Below are 23,484 nucleotides of genomic sequence, written 5' to 3'. Positions count from 1 at the left end.
TCATTTATGTTTTCTTCAGACTGTTGTATCAGATTACGTACTTTGTAGACCTATAGCAGATTCTGTAGTAGCTCATGACTTGTGACACCCCGGTTTGAGCTGTGTCGGGATGGTTCTAGCTGTTATTATCGTCAAATTCCGCAATTTATGAGTATTATATTATATGTTATTACTGTTTATGATGATTAACTGTTTAAAAGAGGTGTTCTATTTTGGTCCGGCTGTCCTTGTCTCCGCGAGAGGCGCCATCACGACCGGGTTCGGGGATTGGGTCGTGACAATTATGAGTTCTTGGTGATGTCTTTTGGGCTGACCAATGCCCCAACAACATTCATGCATTTGATGAACAGTGTGTTCCGGCCTTATCTTGACTCGTTTGTCATAATCTTTGGTGATATTCTGGTGTATTTGCGTAGTCAGGAGGAGCACGCATAGCATTTGAGAGTTGTGTTACAGAGATTGACGGAGGAGAAACTTTATGCAAAATTCTCCAAGTGTGAGTTTTGGCTCAGTTTAGTGGCTTTCTTGGGACACGTGGTGTCCAGCGAGGGTATTCAAGTCAATCCAAAGAAGATAAAAGCGGTTCAGAGTTGGCCCAAACCGTCCTCAGCCACCGAGATTCGCAGTTTTCTTGGTTTGGCGGGCTATTATCGTCGTTTTGTTCAGGGATTCTCATTTATCGCATCGCCCTTGACCAAGTTGAGGCAGAAGGGTGCTTTATTTGTATGGTCGAACGAGTGTGAGGAGAGCTTTCAGAAGCTCAAGACAGCTTTGACCACAACTCCATTCACTACAAAAAAACACCAATTAGCGACGGATTTTAGCGACAACTTTTGTTCCGTCGCTGATTAGCGACGGATTGGCTACGGAATAAAAGTTTCGTTGCAAAAAAAAAAAAGAAAAAAAAATAGTTAGCATCTAATATAGCGACGGAATAGCAATGAAATCGAAAATTTGTCGCTAATTGTTGGCGCTAAATATTGACGACCTCAATTTATCTACGGATTTAGCGACAAAAGTTGAGCGACAAAATTTATTTAACTCCAGCGACGGAGTTAGCAACGGAAAATCCATCGCTAGACTTAATTTTTTTATCAAAATATTTTAAAACTCCTTTCTACGGAAGTTTCCGTCGATAATGTATTTTTTAATAAAAAATAATATTATTGTTCCTAGGGCACAAATTTTGTAAAACATCAATCTCTTCCGTCGCTAAAGACAACTTTATTATTTTTCCTAGGGCACAAATTTTGTAAAACATCAATCTCTTCTAAAACAGCAGAAACACACGAGAGAGCAAAATTAGGCGGCTGAGAGCAAAATCAGTAGAAGACAGACAATGAGGGTTTTCAAGAACAAGAGCAAAAATTATTAGCCAATGTGAATCTAAGGTTTGTAGATGGCTTTGTTTCTTCTTCAATAAGCTTATCACTAATCTTTTGTTATCATTTGTGATAAAAAATCAGATTTATTTGAAACTGGTATCTCTTTGGGAGATTTATTTATATAGCTTAGCAAAATTTGTATTTTGGGACTTTTTTGTTGAATCGATTTCATGTCTTTGATTGTTACCTTATGAAACTTTATAAGAATAAGATTTTGGGTTATTCTTGACTTTAGATGTGATAAAATCAAAACTTCAAGTGAACACTGATATTTTGTTGGAATTTTATATTACAGTTATTGGAGTATTGTAGCTTAGCAAATATTATGTTTTCGATTTTTTTGTTGGACAAATTTTTGTCATATGATGTGGTTTCATTTTTTATTGTTTATTTATATCATGAAAGCTTATAACAATCAGATTTCTGTGTCAATTTTGACACAGAAAGGGCTCTATAGACCGTCATCTTCTTGGATTGTAAAAATTTCGAGAATTTTTTGGTAGATTCCTTTGGTAGTTTAATCAATCTTCTTCTGCTTATCTTCTTAATTTTTTGTCCAGATCTACAAAAAAATTCTTCACATAGCTTTAGATAAATTTTGTACTAGAAATTTAATTTGCATTTTTTGTTTCATAGGGAGAGCAAAATCAATTGGGAGATAAACTGGGTAAGGGATTTCAAGAACAAGAGCAAAAATTAGTAGCCAACGTGAATCTAATGTTTGAAGATAGCTTTGTTTCTTCTTCTCTTTCTTATGCTTAGTACTAATTTTGGGTACCAAAATAGATAAGCCATTAATTTGTGTATATTTGGGAAATATCATGGTCGTTTAATTTTAGTTTATTTAATAAGGCTCATTTGAATCGAATTAGTGCTTTTTAGATCATGCATGCCATCAGAGGGGCAAGTGCACATATAGTTATTTTCGGAGATGTTATTTAGAGATTAGCCAGTAATTATGTTGTCCTGTAATTTTAAACTAAAAATCTTAATTTCAAAATAATTCAGAATGTTTTTGTCCCGAAAAAATAAAACTCAGAATGTACTGACTAATTCCTAAATAACGGCTACCTGGTGTTATTTCTACGCCATCAGACTACATCCCTCGAGCTAAGTTGGGTGCCAGGTTCTGGTTAAAATAATAATAATAATAATAATATAGGCTAAATACTTTTATTTTATTTTATGCAACTTTTGCAGATGTTCAATTACTATTTTTTGAAAATGCTCATCATTAATGTAATACTTTAACTTTTAATCAAAATTCATAGATATTTTGTTAGTGAAGGATTAAATTCTACCCAAATTTATGACTCAAAAGCTTAAAATTTTTTAATAAAAAGTTATATCAATCAATAATAAAAGAGACAAAAGCGCAGTAATCCCGTTCTATTCTGACTCCATATGTTTCCTATAGCTACTCTTCTTTTTTTTCTTTCGTTTACAGATTTTTCCTTTAACTTTTTTCCTTTCCCATAAAGCATCAACCTTTTTCTCTCTCTCTTCTCCCACCGCATTTTTCACTTTCACTTTCACACACACACAATTTGGCTTTATTTGTGCTTTCCTTCTCTCTCTCTCTCCACTGGCAAGAAGAGAATAGACCAACCCCCACCCTCTCTCTCTCTCTCTCTCTCTCTCTCTCTCTCTCTCACATAGAATATAGTATTAGTACATACCAAGTATTTATCTATTTGAGTTTTTTTTTTTTTTTTTTGCAATTTATATTACCAAATCTGTGAATTGTCAGCTTCTGTTCTAGCATTTTTTTGTGCGTCGTTGGTTGATATACAAATTTGTACATAACTACATTTTGAGTACTCGACTGTATATGTGTTAGAGTGTGTGTGTGTGTGAAGGAAAAAGAGCAGAAAGGAGGGAGAAAGATTGTTGTGTAGCAGAGTATAATTTGCTGAAATTGTGAAGTTAGAAAGTAAAACAAAAGCAAAAAAAAAAAATTAAATAGATATAATGGGGTCAGAGCAGAATAGATTTCCGCAGCAGCAAGGACCGCCACTTCCTTCTCGGGTACTCTCATTTTTCAGATCTACTTTCTCTCTGTATATGTGTTAGTGTATGTGTGTGTGGATTAAAATTTGTGCATCTATTATGGCTTATTATATTACTTAGATTGTGTGCTAGAATCACTTTCCCAAGCAGATCTGACTTTTTTGTTGAAATGGAGCAAATTGGGATGGCATTTATCTAATTAATAGTAGCTCTGCACAGTGATAGATCTCTTTTCCTCTGTGATTAATGCAGTTATTCTCACTTATAAAAAACGGATTTTAAGTTATATGCACTGACTGACAATGTATTAAAGTAAAAAAAAAAAATTACACTATCGGTGTAATTTAACCGCAGGTTACTTACCGTTTATTATAAGTTATCACTATTAAATAGAGTTACTTGCGAGAGTTCAAGTTATATACACTGCCGGTGTAAGGATTTTTAAATCATAAGGTCTGTTTTACAAGTAATCGGCCTTATTTCATGATTACAAATCCCACATTTTTAGGAGTGTTACCTGTAAATATCTTTATGGTAACCTGATAATGTAAAAAATACCTTACACTGATGGTGTATATAATTTACCTTTTAAGTAAGCTGGTTGTATAAATTATTTTTACACTGTTAGTGCATAGAACTTAAACTCAAAAATAATTCTCTTAGGCATAGAGCTGCAAGGATAATGATAGGCTAAAACCAAGTTTTATTTTTTTGTTTATTTGGTGTAAATGTGATTTTTCCAAAGAAAAATTGTCCTACTTCATAAGCTATGTTGGGTTTGCCTCTTTGCTACTCATGTGGCATTTGCTCTGGGAGCTGGTAATGAAAATTTAACTGTATGTGGACCATAGTATTTTTTTAAATGTATGAAAAGGATTATGCAGCTGATACATGAGTCAAATGAACTGGTGGTAGAAAGAATAAGTGGTTTTTCATTATGACATAAGATACCATCAGAGAATCTGAATTATCACTTTCGCTGTTTATGATTTCTGCACTTCGGTCTGAATTTTGTGTTTATGATCTTTCTTTACTGTTGTTCTTGGATTTTGCATGTGTACCACTTAGACAGCCTCTCACAGTGAATGCTTTTGTCCAGATATTGCATGAAACTAGCTAAGCACCTTTCAAACGGCATCTTCCCCTCTTTTTCCGTTTATATGTTAAATTAGATCCCAACTGCTAATGCTTTAATCTTTGACAGCGTAAACGATGGGGAGGATGTTTGGGAGGATTGTCTTGTTTCGGAAGACAAAAAGGTGGAAAGCGTATAGTACCTTCATCTCGTATTCCCGAGGCCAATTCGCTACCAAATCAGCAGAATGTACCCCAAGCTGGTGGGTTGAATAATCAGACTGCAGCTCTTTTAGCTCCACCATCGTCACCAGCATCCTTTTCGAATTCAGCGCTCCCTTCAACAGCTCAATCACCAAGCTGTTTTTTATCTAGTAATTCGCCAGGTGGTCCTTCAAATGCTATGTTTGCCACTGGTCCATATGCTCATGAGACACAGTTGGTATCCCCTCCTGTATTCTCAAACTTCACCACTGAGCCATCTACTGCTCCTTTCACACCTCCACCTGAGTTGGCCCACCTGACTACCCCCTCTTCCCCAGATGTGCCTTTCGCTCGGTTCCTCTCCTCTTCAGTGAATGTTAAAGCCACAGACAAGACCAACTACATTGGTGCTAATGATCTTCAAGCTACCTACTCTCTCTATCCAGGAAGTCCTGCTACTACTCTCAGATCCCCTGTTTCGAGGGTGTCAGGTGATTGCCTGTCATCGTCTTATGCTGAAAGGGAACTTCCTCAGTTGGATCCTTCTATTCCTTCTTCCGAGGCCAAGCATCCAGGCCCTGATTCAAGCACCTCAAAGTTGTCTCAAGATTCAAATTTCTTCTGTCCAGCTACATTTGCCCAATTTTACATCGACCATTCTTTATTTCCTCATTCTGGTGGAAGGCTGAGCGTTTCCAAAGAATCTGATGCTTATTCAAATAACGGGAATGGCCACCAGAGTAGGCAGAACAAACCCTCTAAACAAGATGCAGAGGAAGTTGAAGCTTACAGAGCATCCTTTGGATTCAGTGCTGATGAGATTGTTACTACAACACAGTATGTGGAGATTTCTGATGTTGCATTAGATGATCCCTTTAGCATGATCCCTTTTACTATGTCAACAGCTGAGGGAACAAAAGGAGGGAATATCTCTAATATGGCATCTCCTCAGCACTGCAAACCAGGGATAAATCATTTCGAAGGAGCAGGCAATTGCGTGAAAGGTGCACGATCTTTTACTCCCTTGCTAGTTTGAAATAGAAACAGTTGGTATGAAGATATGGTCAAATGGATTTTCTCTCTTTTTTCTGACCTTCATCATGAGATTTCAAGATTTATGTTTCTTCTGGTTTCTCTGCCATTAATAGTAGTTACAGGTTCCTTTTATTTCATGCTAGTATTTATATTGTTTATACTTTACAGTTTCCAAATTCAGTTTAAAAATATTCATGGAACACTAGTAAGTAATTATATGCTTATTACTATTGCAATCAAAAGCTTGGCCGTTCTACAATAACCATTACATATTCCGGGATCTTTAAACAACTCTGTATGATCTGGATATTGTTAAAGACTTGGACTGACTTCTTCTTCTATCTTCTACATCCACAGATCATATGTCACCAAAGCAATCTGTAGATGTTTTTAAGCAAATTGAACCTGCTAAGCATGCTATGAGTGACGATGAAGGCATCTTCTCCAAAATGGGAACTTTAAGACTCAGTCGGAAATATGACCCTGGTTTATCAAGCTCTGATGCGGAGATAGACTACAGGAGAGGAAGAAGCTTGAGAGAAAGAAAAGGCAATATTGCATGGTAGCACTACTCTTTAGAATCTTAGTCTTATTTGCTAAATTGCATGGTTTTCTTCTTTTGCTTTTGTTGAGGGTCTTTCACAGGTGATCTAACCTCAGTCGCAGAAATCCCCTACGTCCTCGTGTGTTCCGCTGTTTTGTTGAAGAATGTATTGTCTATATTTTAAGGTCCTCCGTAAGTTATGTATGTCAAAAGTCCTAGCTATATATTTTCAGCTATTAACGTCGTTAGGAGTGGAATGGATCCTGGAACCTTTTGTACAGTGGCTTGTGTATGCTTGCTTCAAAATGCTTTAGGCTTGAAGTCCTTGGAGATGTATGCATTTCAACCAGGTATATTGCTTTCAAGACAATGTTTTTGATGATTTGGCTCTTAGACACCATTTATTGGATGAGAATCCACAATTATTTCACAGTACCAAATGATGTGCTACTTCTGATCCTCTTTTTCTCGTATTATCTCTTACCAATAAAGTAGCCATAAGTAGGGGTGTTCAAACCGAACCGGAAAATCGCACCAAATCGAAAAACCAAACCAAATCGATTAAAAAACCCGACTAGATTTGGTTTGACTTGGTTTGGTATTGAGTAAAAAAAAACGAACCAAATCGACATATAAATATATAAATTTTATTTTTAAGACTTTATAGTGATTTTTCTTTAGAAAATATAGAAATATTTGGGATCCTCTCATGTATTAACCTTGAAAGCGTAAATTAATGTAAGATTATTGTTAGACGACTAAGAAAATAACTATCATTTGTTACTAAAAAAATTCTCCCATTACAATATTTTAATAGTTCATGTTTGTTAATTTTTTCTATATTTACTAAACATACATTCACTTATCAAAGCTTTATCTATAATTTTAATAAAGTAAGATTGAAATAAATGTAATAAAAAAAACCCGAAAAACCCGACAAAACCGAACCAATCCAAACCGATATAATTGATTTTGTTTGGTTTTGATAAAAACCGAACCAACCCGATCCATGTACACCCCTAGCCATAAGCCGTGAATATGCAAAATAGCTATTCCTATTTATTATTTCTCAAAAACAATCTGCTAACACATCAAAAACTATAGACATTTTTTAGACGATTGACTCTGAAAACACATTTTCACCTGGTGTAAAAACTAAGTTGATATATTTTCTCTCTCTACTTTCTCGAGCTCTCAGGCACACTCCCCGAGGAGCCTGAGAAAAAGGAATCTTGAGAATCCATAGACACCATTAGCACGGATATTCAATTCCGACCGACCCTCTGAAAACAGCTCCGACAAACAACACCGCACGCGCCACCACGCGCGGCTCATTCCGGGGAGGCAAAAACCACGCGCCGGCGCGTGAGCCCAATCCCGGCCAATTTTCAAAATTTTCAATTTGGACAGAACACTCGCTGGGAAATTCCGAGTACATCCATACATTTAGTTCTGAATTCCGACAACTTTTATTTTTTCCGGTGGCGGGGAACCCTTCTCTGTTCAGAAATTCCGGGTTCTGTTTTTCTTTGTCAAGCTCTATAGCTCACTGTGATAACTTCTAAACAACTCCTAAAATTCCAGAACCTGAGCAGTTGATTTGTACAATATGGGAGACAACAGGATATATTTCAACGCAGGATTCAAATCTTTTGACATCACCAGATGGAACTCCAACAAAGACACTTGGTTTGAATGGGCGGAGAGAAGCCGCAACATGATGAGAAGATCATCCATGGGTAGAAAGGCAATGGAATGGATATGCTTTACACTTAAAGAAGCGTCGACAGATCAAAATAATCTAGTGAAGAGATGGAAGTACAAGGAGCAATTGACAGAACATTTCTGCACTAGGAAATTTAACACCCATGGAAGATATATGAGTATCCTGTCACTGAAGGGAGAAGGGAGGTCAGTGATTATAATCCCAGAGTTAACTTTGAATTCTGGTTGGAAAGACATAGCAGCTAAGATAGAGAGATTCATATATTAGACCATCAAGTTGAATCCCACAGTACCACCTAGAAACACTGTGGACAATTTCCCTTATGCCCAAGCAGTTAAGGAGAGTAAATGGCAATCCAATACGCTTCGAGAGGCAAGGGTCAGCACGAGCAATGGTGGTATCTCTGTTCTGGACCCTATTGGAGGAGAGGACACAGACCTACTAAAAAGATGCATTATCGGGTCTTTTGGGGAAGAAATCAATGAGAGACCCACTTTAGCAGACATAAGGCGATGGGCTAGTGCGTCATGGAACAAAGCATACGGAGTAAACATTTATGAAATGACAGGAAACATGTTTCTTTTTGAATTTCCAAACAGATTCATGGCAGAGCAGGTTGTGCAAGGAGAATGGAGATGGAAAAAATTCAAGCTTCATCTGGATTGGTGGAATCATACTGCCGGTTGCATTCCAAACTCACAAATTGAGGAAACATGCTGGATTAGAGCCATGGGGATTCCTGTACATTTATGGTCACAAAAGATCTTCAAAGAAATAGGAGATCTCTGTGGGGGTTGGCTAGCTACAGAAGAAGAAACTGATCTCAAAAACCATCTCAAGTGGGCAAGAATCAAAATTGCTGGTGATGGCAGGAAGACTCCCAATGAGGTGGGGATTGTAAGAGACGGTACCAAATTTTTCATCCCAATCTGGGCTGAAAGAAAGACACGGTATGAGTTAAACAATGGTAAAGGAAAGGCAAGTGGTCAATTTACACAAGGTTCAACTTCGAGGAATCAAAACAGTAGAGTGTCAAAAGTCAAGCTGAAATCCTATGACCCCGATATGGCTGCACAAGTCATTTTTAATGACCTCTCGTGTAAGTTCTCTGATACTGGGCTGAAGCCTTATATCGAGGAAATAGGAGGACCTTCTCACTCGGGGGCAAAAGAGTCATCTCCAGGGGAGCAAAACCTTATTGTGAATTGTGAAAGTATGCAAAAGGAAACAATTTCCAGTTGCAGTCAGCCAGAAGGTGGAGTAGATTTAGCAAGATTGAAACAGAAGGAAGGGGAGCAAAGCATAAACTCAAAGATGGGGAATGATCACGTGGGATGTACTTTGGAACATCTAAAGCAATTTAGCCCTATTCAAGAGTGGGAAATTGAGGAGGTGAATCCTTTAGCAGTTCAGCAACACAATCCATTATTGGATAAAGACATGGATGCAACAATATGGGTCCATCAAAATATGATCAAATTGGGGAAAATGTTTGGAGTAGATTTCCAAGGACATGAAGAAGAAGCACTGGAATTGTTAATGCAAATTGACAGCTGCAGACAGGTTAGAAGGGTGGAGACAGAGTTGGAGGTGAAGAAACAAAGATTCAAAGGATCACTGGAATTAAAAGGTTTGACTTCTTTCGATGTCAAATTCAAGAGTGACGGGAAAAGGAGTAGGGGAAGAGATCTATCAATTATTTCTATATGAGGATCAAAGTAATTTCCTGGAATGTAAGGGGTCTAAATGATAAGAAGAAAAGGGAGATAATAAAAAGTCAAGTGCAGAATTGGAGGGCAGACATTATTTGCATGCAAGAAACAAAAGTCGAGGGGGATATCGAGGAAATAGTCAGGCAAATATGGGGTGGTAGATGGGTTAGGTATGCAAGTTTAGAAGCTAGCGGCACGAGAGGGGGGATTTTGATGTTATGGGATTGCAGAGTATGGAAAGGGGAGGTGTTACAGATTGGGGCATACACTTTGACATGCAAGTTTGACGCTCTTCTACAGAATTTTCAATGTCACATAACAGGAGTGTATGCTCCAAATTGTAGAATAGAAAAGAAAAAAGTATGGAGTAAAATTGGTGCAGTGAGGGGGTTGATGGAAGGTCCTTGGGCGGTTTGTGGCGATTTTAACGTTACAAGGTACTCTTCTGAAAAACGGGAATGCTCAAGGAGGTCCAGAGCGATGGTAGAGTTTTCGGATTTTATAGAAGATATGGAGCTGATAGATCTTCGACTTGAAGGAGGAAACTATACTTGGTTCAAATGGGACAATCATATAGCGGCTTCAAGAATTGATAGATTTCTCATTTCAGAAGAATGGGATGTAAGACTCAGAAACATCAAGCAAACTATCCAACAAAGGCTGATTTCGGACCATTCACCTGTGGCTCTAGACTGCGGTGTGTGGGAACAAACTAAATCATACTTCAAGTTTGAAAATTGGTGGCTGAATGTGGAAGGTTTTGAGGACAGAATTAGAGAGTGGTGGGGATCTTTTGAATTCTCAGGAAGACCTGATTACATTTTAGCTTGCAAGTTAAAAGCTCTCAAGGGCAAGCTAAAAGAATGGAGCAGAAGTTACGAAGGCAATCTGGGACTGCAGAAATCAAAATTGCTAAGTCAACTAGCAGATTTTGATACAACGCAACAACTAAGAGCGTTGACAGAGGAGGAATCAGTCAGGAAAGCAGCTACTCTAATGGAGATGGAGGTGCAACTCAAGAATGAAGAATTTGCATGGAGACAAAAATCAAGAGCTTTGTGGCTCAAAGAAGGGGATAGGAATACAAAATTTTTCCATCGGACTGCAAATGCACGCAAGAGAAACAACAACATTGACCAAATAATGATTCGACATGACTTAATCGAGGATCCAGAAAGAATAGAGAACGAGATTATTGAATTCTACAAGGAGCTATACACAGAACCTGAACAGTGGAGACCAACAGTCAATTTCGAAAATACTCCAAGCATTTCTGAATCGGAAAGGGAGTCTTTACAGAGTAACTTTGAGGAACAAGAAGTGCTGAGCAGCCTGAAGATGTGTGCAAGTGACAAGGCTCCAGGTCCAGATGGATACACAATGGGTTTTTTCAGAAAGTGTTGGGACATTTTGAAGGAAGATATCATGGCGGCTTTAAACAACTTCCACTCACAGGAGATGTTTGAGAAAAGCTTCAATGCAACATATATAGCATTGATTCCAAAGAAGACAGGTGCGAAAGAATTGAGAGATTTCAGACCGATCAGTCTGATAGGGAGCTTCTACAAACTGCTCTCAAAAGTCTTAACTGAAAGACTTAAGAGGGTGGTTGGGAAACTTGTTGATGCTCAACAAATGGCGTTCATCAAAGGAAGACAAATAATTGATGCAGTGATGATTGCCAATGAAGCTGTGGATTCAAGAATAAAAAAGAAAGAACCTGGAATCTTATGCAAATTGGATATCGAGAAGGCCTATGATCATGTGAACTGGAGCTTCCTACTAAGAATGTTAGAACAAATGGGTTTTGGGCAAAAATGGATTAGATGGATGAAATTTTGCATATCTACTGTGAAATTCTCCATTCTTATAAATGGAAGTCCTAAAGGTTATTTTCACTCACACAGAGGTCTCAGACAAGGTGATCCTCTATCTCCCTTTTTATTCATCATAGCCATGGAAGGATTGAACAACATGATCAAAACGGCTAAAGTCAGTGGATGGGTTAAAGGTTTTGAGGTAAACAGGAGTGGGGCTAACAATCTAGAGATCACACATCTCCAATATGCTGATGATACTCTAGTCTTCTGTGATGCTGAAAAAGACCAACTTAGATTCTTAAGGATCATTTTGGTTTTATTTGAAGGAGTATCAGGATTACACATTAACTGGAGAAAGAGCAATATTTTTTCCATTAATGAAGTTAACAACATGGGGCAACTGACTCAGATATTGGGAGGAGAAGTTGGGTCCCTACCAACTGTTTACCTTGGGATGCCTCTTGGTGCAAGATCTAAATCAAAAGAAATCTGGAATTCAGTCATAGAAAAGTGTGAGAAGAAGTTGTCAAGATGGAAATCGCAGTACCTATCATTGGGGGGTAGGCTAGTTCTAATCAACTCAGTATTAGACTCTCTACCAACTTACATGATGTCTTTGTTCCCAATTCCATCAGGCATTTTACAGAGATTGGACAAACTCCGAAGAACATTCCTCTGGCAAGGCAATACGGAGAAAAAGGTCTTCCATTTAGTCAATTGGAAGACAACAACAATGGATAAAAAACAAGGTGGATTAGGGATAAGGAATTTGAAGAATCAAAGCAAGGCTCTTAGAATTAAATGGTTATGGAAGTACTCTAAAGAACCCCAATCTTTATGGGCCAAAGTGATCAAAGCCAAGTATGGTGAAGAAAACAACTGGGTGTCAAAAAAAGTCAGTACATCATATGGAGTAAGTGTGTGGAAATCAATCAGAGAACTTTGGCCAATAATGAAGAATCACTCCTCCATAAGAGTGAACAACGGAAGGAACACATCATTTTGGAATGATAACTGGCTAGGAATGGGAAGCTTAAAGGAAAGATACCCAGATATGTTCGGTTTAGCACAAAACCAGCATAAGACAGTCGCTGATATGAGGAGTTGTCAAGGATGGGAAATAGCTCTAAGAAGACAGCTGAATGACTGGGAGATAACAAGATTAACTGACCTCTACAAAGAGCTGGAAGCATTTACAGGACTACAGGAAGGTTTGGATTCAATATGGTGGAAGAGGTACAACAAAGGGATTTACCGAGTGAAGGATGCATATAAGATTTTGAATCATGATAATCAACAGGTAGACACATGGCCTTGGAAACATATATGGAAAACAAAGATTCCATACAAGGTAGCCTGCTTTACTTGGCTACTAGCAAAGAAGGCGGTTTTAACCCAGGATAATCTCATAAAAAGGGGAATTTCTCTGTGTTCAAGATGTTTTCTGTGTGGGGAAAATGCAGAAACTGTCAACCATCTGTTTCTACACTGCAAGATTACAGACCAACTATGGAAAATCTTTATTAGTCTAAGGGGTATCTCATGGTCAATGCCATACAGGATTAAAGATGTCATCTATAGCTGGGAAGAAGCTGGAGCTGAAGCAACTAGTAGAGATAGATGGAGGACTGTTCCGGCATGTATTTGGTGGACAGTCTGGAGGGAAAGGAATACTAGATGTTTTGAAGATAGAAGCAATTCACTGCAGAAGATCAAACTCAATTGTATTCTTCTATTTTGTTTTTGGTGCAAACAGATGTACACAGAAGATACATTGACAATCATAGACATACTAGGATCCTGCTAGGTCTCAAATTAGAATATCTAGAAATTCTCTCTATGTAAATTTGGTTTTCAGTGCAACCTATGTACTGATTTTTATAATATATACAATAGTTACCAATTCAAAAAAAAAACACATTTTCACCTGTTTTCCCCTCCCTTTCTTTCTGTAAAAAGATTAACCTTTCTCTGATTTAAGATATTAACAATTGGGATCCACAATCAATCGACTTAGAATTCTTGATCAACAAACAGAATAATATCACCATTTTTTTAAACTATTAAAACTTGTTGGTGGATCATCATTCTAAGATAAGCACCTAACCTTGGCCCCCCATTTGATATTACTCGCTTAATTAGTAGGGCTAAACATAGGCTTCAACACTTGAGAGCTCCTGAGGATTTTTAACTTTAGGGTTCAAATTTAGAGTATTCATCTGTTTGGTTCTTTGCAAATATTACAAACTACACGATGTAGCGCTACTAAGAAATTTTTAATTTGCTAGTCTTGAGACTCTACTCTTGAGATACCCTATAATTGGCTTACAACAATAATAACCAACTCAGTGTAATCTTATAAGTAGGGTCTGAAGAGGGTAATGTGTCCAAAGACTTTAACTCTATCTTGAGAAGACAGAAATGTTGTCTTTGATAGACCTTCCCCTCAAGAAAAAATGGGGAAAAAAAGCAAGTAGCAATAGGCAATAATGTCAGCAAGATAGCAAGAAAACTTAAGCAATAAGGAAGTACAGGACTAACACTACTACTACTACTACTGGTATGGACAAGGAAAACATACTATCCACTAAGCGCCTACCTTAATTTTCGACCTCCATTCCCTCCGATCAAGGGTTATAATTGGCTTAATCGTCATAATCATTAGCTTTAGAGACTTAAAATACTCCTTAATATGGTTTTCTCTTAATGGTACTAATAATTTTTTGTTATTGAATCATTTCAAATTGATGAATCAAGAACGAGACGGAATGGTACACTTACCTAAAGACAATGGCGAAGCCAGGAAATTCAATAAGGGTGTTCAAAGTCTGTTTTTAATCTATAACAAGTAATATTGTACCTTATACGTAGTATAATTTTTCGGCGAAGCCCTTCAACCAAATTAGCTTCGCCCCTGCCTAGAGAGGCCTTTAATTCTCCTTTTTGTGAGATTGAATATACAGACTTATTGCTTATATGGGATCGACCGACCAGCAATAATGCTGGATTAAGAGTAACATCATAGACAAAATGCCTATCCGCTTCTTGGTCCGTTACTATCATATATGCCTATCCGCTTCTTGGTCCGTTACTATCATATGCACACTTCATACTAGGGCCTCTTTTTTTAGAAAACCGAAAGATCATCGCGTACGATTTAGAACTTGGTGAATAATGACCGGGCGGCTCAACATAGTTAGTGGCCTAAAGCAAAATTTGAAGAAGAGACCTTAATTTTTTTAAAATCTTTTTTATATATTATTTGAAGTTTATTTTCCTAACCTTTTTAGATACAAGATTATTAATAATTTTTTTTATAATTGAGTTATTCTAATAATTTTTTTAATTGATAATATTTCTAATTCAATACATTTAACTACTCGTGAGACATTATTGATCCTATACAAGATTTTATCAATTTTAATTTGAAATTTTTTTCTCCCCGAATGTAAGTGTTATAGTAATTTTATGCTATAAGAAATATAGGCATTTGACAGAAAATCAAGTCTTGTTTATCTTATTAAGTATGTCGATTAAAATCTTATCTTATACTTGTAATATTTCCTTTAACGTTATATAATTTGAAAATAAGTCTAAACTATCATGTCAGAGTGGTTATTATGTTTTAATCGAGGCCAAGTCAAAAAAAAAATTCAAATTTTTATAATTTCGTGACCTCAATTTTTACCTACTAAATAAAAAATAAAAAATATTTTTATACGCTTCGGATTATTCAAATCTCAATTGTCAATATCAGTAACAAATTAAAAAAAAAATTTCTTTACTGTATTAAAATAGTATATTTTTTAACCTTAAGATAGTCAATTTTTTTATATAAAAAATTAATTTATAAAATTACCATCGATGAAAAATGGGGCCCCTAAAATTTGGGGGCCTAAAGCGACTGCTCGGGTTGCCTTACCCTTCAGTCGACGTTGAATTGAGCTTACTTTTTCCATGGAAGAATTCGTACCCAATGTCGATAGATAATGGAACTTCTTTTCTTTGGGATAATTGAAGAATCTCTGAGGATTATCGACGCATGGTCCGATACCCGGTAGATTTGTTAGAAGCAGTTCATGACCTGAGCTTAATCCACAAATCTGACATTACATTTTTACTACCAAACCAAAGCCGTGAGTCACTTGTAATCAACTTCCACAGAGAAACTTCCATGAACTAATTTATTACAGTATACAGTAATTTTTTTCTGTGTTTTTTTTAATCATCTAAGATCCATGTCAAGATCTCACTCGGTGTGTATCAAGCCTTCTCTGCTTGCCTATTACTGACTTATTATAAATTACTATGCACTGGTTATCGTGGGTCGTGACTTGAAATTAAGTCAAACGAATTATGTAAAATAACAATAGCTTAAATGGCATGAACCCTGGCAGACTTGGATAAAGAACAAAATATTCAGTAACTATTCAAAACAATCCAAGGTCACCACCAAATTGGGACCAAACGTAGGAGGTACAATGAATAATGCAACAAATAGTATAAACTACATGCAAATTGATCCAAAAAGCTATATTACGTGATGGCTAACAATAGAGACCTCAATTTAGGCCTTGGACTGACCGACTTCAACGTCTGTCTTCTCCATTTCCTCCTTCAATAATCTCAGCTCCTCTTCTGTCAAGCTGTTTTTGGCAGCATGGGGACTCTTGGTGTTGGATTTTTCAACCTCCACAGCCCAACTATAGATCACCATGCCGGCAACAGCAACAAGCATACCCAAAATGTTCTTAAGAGTCAATGCAGAATCAAAGAGCAGCCAGCCCAAAGTCAGCACACACACTGTCTTCATGTGGCCTAGAACCTGGAAGGAAACTGCAGAGAATCGCCCGATGCAGAGATACTGACTCACATTGCAGAAAACAGCTAACGAACACGACAGGAGTATAAAGAACTGCAGAAAGTGCCACACATCAATGATCAAAGCACATAAAGCTAAGTAGGCAGAAAAAGGACCAATCAAATATGCATCATAATCTGGGAATGAAAAGATTGGTTGATACTTACAATTGCACCAGAGGTATACTTGTAGTCTAGTAATAGATTTCCACTAAGATAGTAGTCGCAAAAAGGACCAAGCACAAGGAGGGAGCAAGCTTGTATCGGAGCTGTTTTACTCAATAATTCGAAGGATCCAATTGAGTACTTTTTCTGCAAAGAGCCTATTGACTGCACCAGAAAACCATTGTTTGATCACACAAATGCAACAAGTTTAAGAGATGGGGGTTAAAGAATTAAGCAACAAGCTAATTTGGTTGAAAAAAGTGAGAGCTTGATAATAAAATATACTCCCTCCGTTCCAGTTTATGTGAACCTATTTCCTTTTTGGTCTTTTCCAAAAAGAATGACTCCTTTCTAAATTTGGAAACAATTTAACTTACAATTCTACCCCTAATGAGAAGCTTTTATAACCACACAAATTCCAAAAGTCTTCATTTTTTCTTAAACTTCGTGCCCAGTCAAACAGGTTCACACAAATTGAAACGGAGGGAGGGAGTATATATATTGGGCCAGCAGGAAATTCTTTCTTTATTGCATTGAAGATACAGGATATCTCTGGTAACTGTTTCTAAACTCTGCAATTGCAAGAAGCACGCTTTTGCTCTAGATACAACTGAACAGGGACCAAAGCAGTGAGCAAATAAAAAAGTCGACTTTATGTTTTCCTTTCTCCCCTTTTTACCCCTCAATTAAAACCAATACATGACAATTTTGAGACTTCTTTCCTTTAGCTTTATAGAACAAGAAGGGATCCTTGTCACGCATAAAGGGGTCTGATAGAGTAATTACTTCTTCCCTGCGCTATAACAAGAAGCAAAAACAAAAGCCAACTTTCATCACTTCTATAGAGAGTAAAGGAAAGAAAGGAAAAAGGGAAAAAAATTTAGGCTTCTGCCCTTTAGCTTTCTCATAGAAAGAGGGCATCTTTTTTAAGGATAGAAAAGTTCGATAGCACTATCGCAGCCTCCCTAATAAATTAATTTGTCCCTCAGAAAGAAAAACTAAGGAAGATTGTAAAGACATATTAAACCCACCTAAATAGATGGAATCAAATCACAAAAGAAACCTCAACATACTTTATCGTTAAACTTTTGATGCTAGCGATCTTAAATCAGATCCACACCAAATATTTCTCTTTTGGGGAATCTTTTTAATTATTCAGTCTTTTCCAGTAAAGCTATGAAGCCAGACTATACTCACAATCTGCTGCAATGATGTCGACAGAACTGCAACACAAGCGCAAATAAAACCTTTGGCATTAACCTTGACATCAGTTACTGTGCAGACACCCACACCGATAACAACAACCACAACCGACATTTTAACCTCCTTCGAGTAACGCTTACTATGAAGGATCCATTCCATCACACAAACCACTGGAATCATGCTCAACTTTGAGATCTACATCAATAAAATGGAAAAATTTAGGCCTATAAAATGAAATTTCACCAAGGAACAAAAATAAAACAAGTGCTAACTGCTAGTATACTATAATACATATTAACCTACAACTTATTGGAGTTCAGTAAAACAAAAGCAACTGGTTCAGCTCAAATAACGACTACCGATCCACTTCTTCTCTGCTTGCTAGCAGTTTTGAACTAACTCTTCTCTAAAAAGCAATAACCAATGAAAAGATCAACATGAGACAAACATGAAGGAACACATCAGCAAACAGCTCATTAGACACTGAACATGAATATGACAGTGTGATGAATGAGGGGCAGAACAATACCAATGCAGAAGATAGAGTATTTCTTAGTGCAGAGTCAGCTTCCAAAAAGATTTTAAGATGCTCTGCTTTTTGGTGTAAAGAGATACACAAGGAACGCATAGAGGAGCTCATGAATCTATTGTCCCCGCTTGAGTGTTTAGAAGACATTTAAGCACTTCGGTGGTGCTAGTGTGCACAAAATTAATTAACTTATCAGTAGATATATGAGAGTTACGACCATAAAGAAAGATCTAATATGTAAATGATCCATCAGGCCAAAAAGAATAAATGCTTCAAATCCTTGTTAATCATTTTTGAAAAAAAAGAAGCTCTTCTGCATCCAGACAATTCGGTCAGTAAAACTACTCTGAATGCTAAAAACTCAATAACCATTAAAGTCTGCCAATGATAACTTTTTAAACCTAAATGAATTTTCAGCAGAAAAGGGAACTGACATCAATATTTTTGACCAACTAATCTTCAAATTTACTTCTGCAATAGGAGTGTGAGCCTAAAGTCACTGTCCTAGTGGATGCAAACCTACTAGAAGTTTATGCACATACAAGAACTTCATTGGACCACCTGCATTTGGGAAAAGGCACACTTTATTGGCACTCCATCCCCAAAAAATAACAGAAAAAAGAACTTCATTGAACCACTTTTTCTTCATCAAATACATGCTAAAAGGTTTAGATGGACTTGCTTTGCTAAGAACTATAATCAATTGTAATGATTACCAAGGAGATATCCTTATAAAAAAATAAGTACTAAAGGAGAACTATGAGACTAAATTGAATTCCTGAGCAAAAACAACACTGCAGCTAATTATATGTATGAATCCCTAGGAATGAGGGAAAGCAGCCTTTCTTTCTATTATTGGTTTTCATTCTACTAACTGATTTGCAATCAAGGAGAAGTAGGGAACATAAATTTCCCTTTCCTGCAACTTTCCTCTTAAACCAATGTCCAATCAAATAAAGAAAATTACTAACCCTAGTTTATATTCCATTCTCATTTTTCCTATTTTCTTTCCCTCCTCTTCCTTTCAAAGCAAAACTAAGTTATCATTTCAGATGATGAAGATACTGATAGATATTAGTTAACTCCACGTCAACAGATCATGAACTATATCACCAACTACGGTCCCAAACACATTTATTTATTTAATTAGTTAGCAAACTAATTTATGAAAAAATAAAAAAACGAAATCCTTTTTTCGAAAAGGAAAAGGTTTGGGATCATCTTGTAAAAGCTGTTCCAAGTACACCCTTCATAGCTAGCTAGTAACGCATACATACTTGGACCATAGTAACTTGAAGCTAAAATTTCAGCAAGTACCAAGTTTTATCTGTTATTTGTAACTTCAATGCACCTAAAACAAATATCAAACAATTTCTTCTCCGGGTCTTTTGAAAACAGCCTCCCTACTCTCCGGGGTAGGGGTAAGATCTGTGTACACTCTACCCTCCCCAAACCCACTTGTGGGAACTCACTGGGTTATTGTTATTGTTGTTGTTGTTGTTGTTCTGCTGATAGGTAAAACTGATATGTAACGATTTTAAGGGTCTAAATTCAAAATGTGGAGCAAAGGGATGCAAGAAACAGATGAAAAGTTCTAGTGAAAATTGTTTTAGTAATCATATTCTTTTCCGACCAAAGGAGACTGAAAGCTGATAGCATTATAAAGTTGTTAACAAATCTTATTCACCAACATAACGGGAATCCAAGACTTGTCTTTTCTATATGAAGAAAATTCAAGACATAACAAGAAACGTTAAGGACAAAACACAAAAGCGAGTAGAGTATACAACAAAAGAGACAATATCATACTTGGTAAAATCCAACTGAATTGAGCATCAGACTTAAGTTCATCCCTGTGATAGACATGTTTGCGACAATTGAGAACCAGATAAGTTCCCACAAAGGTACATGCTTTGATGAGGAAAACCCTGTGGCATTTGACACCATCCCAACAAGCGCCGTCACAGCAAAGTGGAACCCAGTCAACGTTGTAGCTGGAGGAAACAAACCATGAAATTAAAAATGACAGGACGAACATTTGGAATTGAACGTATACATTATATGATCAAATGGATAGTAACATGTACTTCCTATGTCCTTCAACTAAAAGATTTCAGCTGGATGCATGCTTCTACAAAGCAAAAATAACATAAATATATATATCTTCTCCCCAGATAGGCATAAAGCCTACCACCTTGCCCTTTTAATAACAACTGATGACAAGCCTGATGTAATAAGGCACATAAAGCCTGATGCTAAAGGTTTTCCATACCACAAGAAAAGACTTCTTTTTTATAACCAAATATCCCTATAGACCAGTGGCACACAATACAAAACTCGATAGATATATGGGGCCACCCCTCTACGCTTCTCCACTTAACCACCATAACAAAAGATGTTATATCTTACCAGATAAGTTCTAAAAGCAATATTTTCAGGAAGTGCCGTCTAAGGCCAGATAAGCAATTGCAGAAATAGTACCAATCCGGCCTCCATTTCTTTTTTTGATAACCGAGATAATACAACCCATTTTCCTTCTTGTTCGATTTTTCGTGCCTAGTTAATAAAAGAGTTTATCTGAATTCATCTCAACCTATAGGTACTAGTAATAATTATACTGTTGATACCTCAGTTTTTGAATATCACCCCCGTATCAAACATTTTTTCTATTAAGTAAAAAATTTGAGGTTTAAATTTTCATATGCTTCTAGTTGAGAATTGAATATATGCTCCATTGAGCTTGATATGAGCTGTAAATAGGATACTTGTCTATTTATTTTTCTTCTTGGTTCATAATTGAACATATTATGAATACAAATTTAAGATTCGGATCAGATTGTCTATTTATGAACCGAAAACCGAATAACTTGAGCTGAATTAATCCAAAACCGACCGAATCAACCGGATGCAGACATTTACATTTTGTATTTATTGATACGTCTAAGATAAATAAATGCATTCGTGCACCCGCTACCTTCAAATCGTGGATCCACCTCTACGAGCTAAGGTAGTATGGGAGAAAAGAGTGCATATTTTGTGCAATCAATCAAAAAAATAAGAAATGAAAAATTCAGAACGAGATCTGAGGAATATTACCGAAGGTGAAAGAATAACCGTTGGCGGACATAAGTTGCTTGTTGGCCATAATAATTCCCACCGAACTAACAACGTTCATCGCCCATGCCCCCACGTCTGATACCGGAGAAACCTTCTTCTCGCTCTCCATATTGCTAAGACAATTAAACTAAATTCAGTTGTATATGCTCAAGTAAAATTGAGCAAAGATCTAGCCAGCCACCCACCCACCCAACTCGTTACAGAGAGGGGCAGGAATTTAGGACAAAACAAAGTAGACAGCAGAGATCAATGGATCTCAAATTGTGAGAAATGCCGATCCAGAAAATGTGAGGAAACTGATGAATGGGATTGCTACCTATATTAGTAGTATATCTCTCTTGTGTCAGTAAAAGTTACTCACTTTGCTTTGTCCTGTAGAGAGAGAGAAGGGCATGTGGGATGTGTTTCTTTGCGTGTGAGAGGACAGAAGTAAGAGGGAATTAAGTGAAGATCTGAATTTTGGAATTGGAGGAGAGAGAGAAGAGCGTGTGCGTGTGTGTGTGTTCTCTGCCTCCCTCGAGGTTCTAAAATTTTGACGCTTAATACTCGCTGCTTTCCTTCTACTCCTCACCCTCGTAAAATATTTCAACCTTAACCTTGTATTCTACATCTACTATTCTACTTTCTCCCACCGTCATTTTCGATGCTACATCACTACAAGTCGAGATCTTGCCGCTTTTCCAAACTCTTTCCTCTCTTTTTTTTTTTAAATTTTTTTATTTATTTATTTATTGTGTATATATACATTTTGTATTGTATACGGTCAAAATCATATGCCTCCGATTTATAGGCTCGAGGTTCCGTCCTAGGCCTGAGTCCGGGCAAGGTTGAGTTCGAAACCGATGGACCAGACTCGAGCTCGAAGGCAGAGTGCAATGCCCGGAGATAGGAGTTCGAGGAATACCGAGGCCAAATGTGCTCGACCCCGAAATAGTACCGTTATGGGTTTGTAACAGAATGAGCTAGATTCCTGCTACGTCCCCAAGATCATAGCTCAAATCCCGGAATAAGATCATACGATTCTGTACTAAGCGGTTAGACAGCTGTACCAAGAATATTTCTTACTGTAAATAAAAATATACCTTATTTAGGGATTCCCTTATTATATAAAGGGGACCCCAATCATTTGTAACATCATCTAATCATTGAGCAAAGAATATACTCTCTACTTTTTCGCCTACTGTTCATCACAATTGTCCTTAGCTCTATTGTTCTTACTTTATTTTCTTACTTAATTGTTCTTACTATTCTAAGCCCACCTCGAGATCACTAAGCTTGAGGTCACTATTGCTGAGTAAAATTGGTTTGATTCACTTGTCTCTTTCATTTCTACTTCATATTTCTTGATTATTAATTGGTATTGAACTAAATCACATATCTTTAAAACCACAAATCAAATTTAATTGTTGCTCGTATTTTCGAGGTAAACAGTTTGGCGCCCACCTTGGGACTAAATATAATAGTGATTATTTATTTACTGATTCTCATTACACACGTTGTTTTTACACTTTTTCTTATCAAGATTTTTTGATTCTCAGGCTGAAACATGTCTAGCACACAAAACGCACATGTTCATGACAACGAAGGTCTTGGAGAAAACAGTAGTATATGGGTCGGTGTACCACCAATAAACCTTGAGGAAGTGCCAAATATGGAGCAGTTGATATCAGTTCACACAATGCTCTAAACGCGAATTCAGGCGCAGACCCCGTAGGGAATGAACGTAGGAAAGCCCGATCTGGTGGCTAAGGAGCACGAGGAACGGGAGATGGAGGAATCAGCCTCCAAGTGATATTTGAAATGCTACAAGCTTAGAAAATCGCCATTGCTCAACTTCAAAGTCAGAATAAGACTCCGAGCGTCGGTGAACATGAAAATACTCGACATGCTGAACCAGAACCGGAGAGATCGAACGGAAATAACTTGGGGGCTGATCCCACCATTATGAGGATGCTCGAAGAGCTTACTAAGAGGATCGAGTCCAGAGAAAAGAAATTTAAAGACAATGACAAAAAGGTGGAGATTTACAACTCCCGTGTTGATCAGATACCGGGGCACCTCCGCTCTTGAAAGGTTTAGATGCCAAAAAGTTCATACAAA

General features: G+C 37.1%; 2 protein-coding genes across 2 annotated transcripts; one reads left to right on the top strand and one right to left on the bottom strand.

Moving 5' to 3' along the window:
* The first annotated feature begins 2,895 nt into the window (after positions 1-2,895).
* LOC104229516 (uncharacterized protein At1g76660) lies at positions 2,896-6,677 on the top strand. The gene is made up of 3 exons (XM_009782169.2): positions 2,896-3,413; positions 4,600-5,677; positions 6,066-6,677. The coding sequence occupies exons 1-3, from the start codon at positions 3,357-3,359 to the stop codon at positions 6,272-6,274; spliced, it is 1,344 nt and encodes a 447-aa protein (XP_009780471.1). The 5' UTR covers positions 2,896-3,356; the 3' UTR covers positions 6,275-6,677.
* Positions 6,678-15,889: 9,212 nt separating this feature from the next.
* Positions 15,890-21,965, bottom strand: LOC104230384 (UDP-rhamnose/UDP-galactose transporter 3-like). Its single transcript, XM_009783175.2, has 5 exons — positions 21,364-21,965; positions 20,077-20,261; positions 17,733-17,933; positions 16,539-16,700; positions 15,890-16,425 (listed from the first exon to the last, which is right to left on the bottom strand). The coding sequence occupies exons 1-5, from the start codon at positions 21,491-21,493 to the stop codon at positions 16,078-16,080; spliced, it is 1,026 nt and encodes a 341-aa protein (XP_009781477.1). The 5' UTR covers positions 21,494-21,965; the 3' UTR covers positions 15,890-16,077.
* Positions 21,966-23,484: the final 1,519 nt, after the last annotated feature.

Source organism: Nicotiana sylvestris, chromosome 10 (genome assembly GCF_000393655.2).
Source record: "Nicotiana sylvestris chromosome 10, ASM39365v2, whole genome shotgun sequence".
NCBI classification, from domain to species: domain Eukaryota; kingdom Viridiplantae; phylum Streptophyta; class Magnoliopsida; order Solanales; family Solanaceae; genus Nicotiana; species Nicotiana sylvestris.
This window is presented reverse-complemented; position numbering and strand designations above follow the sequence as displayed.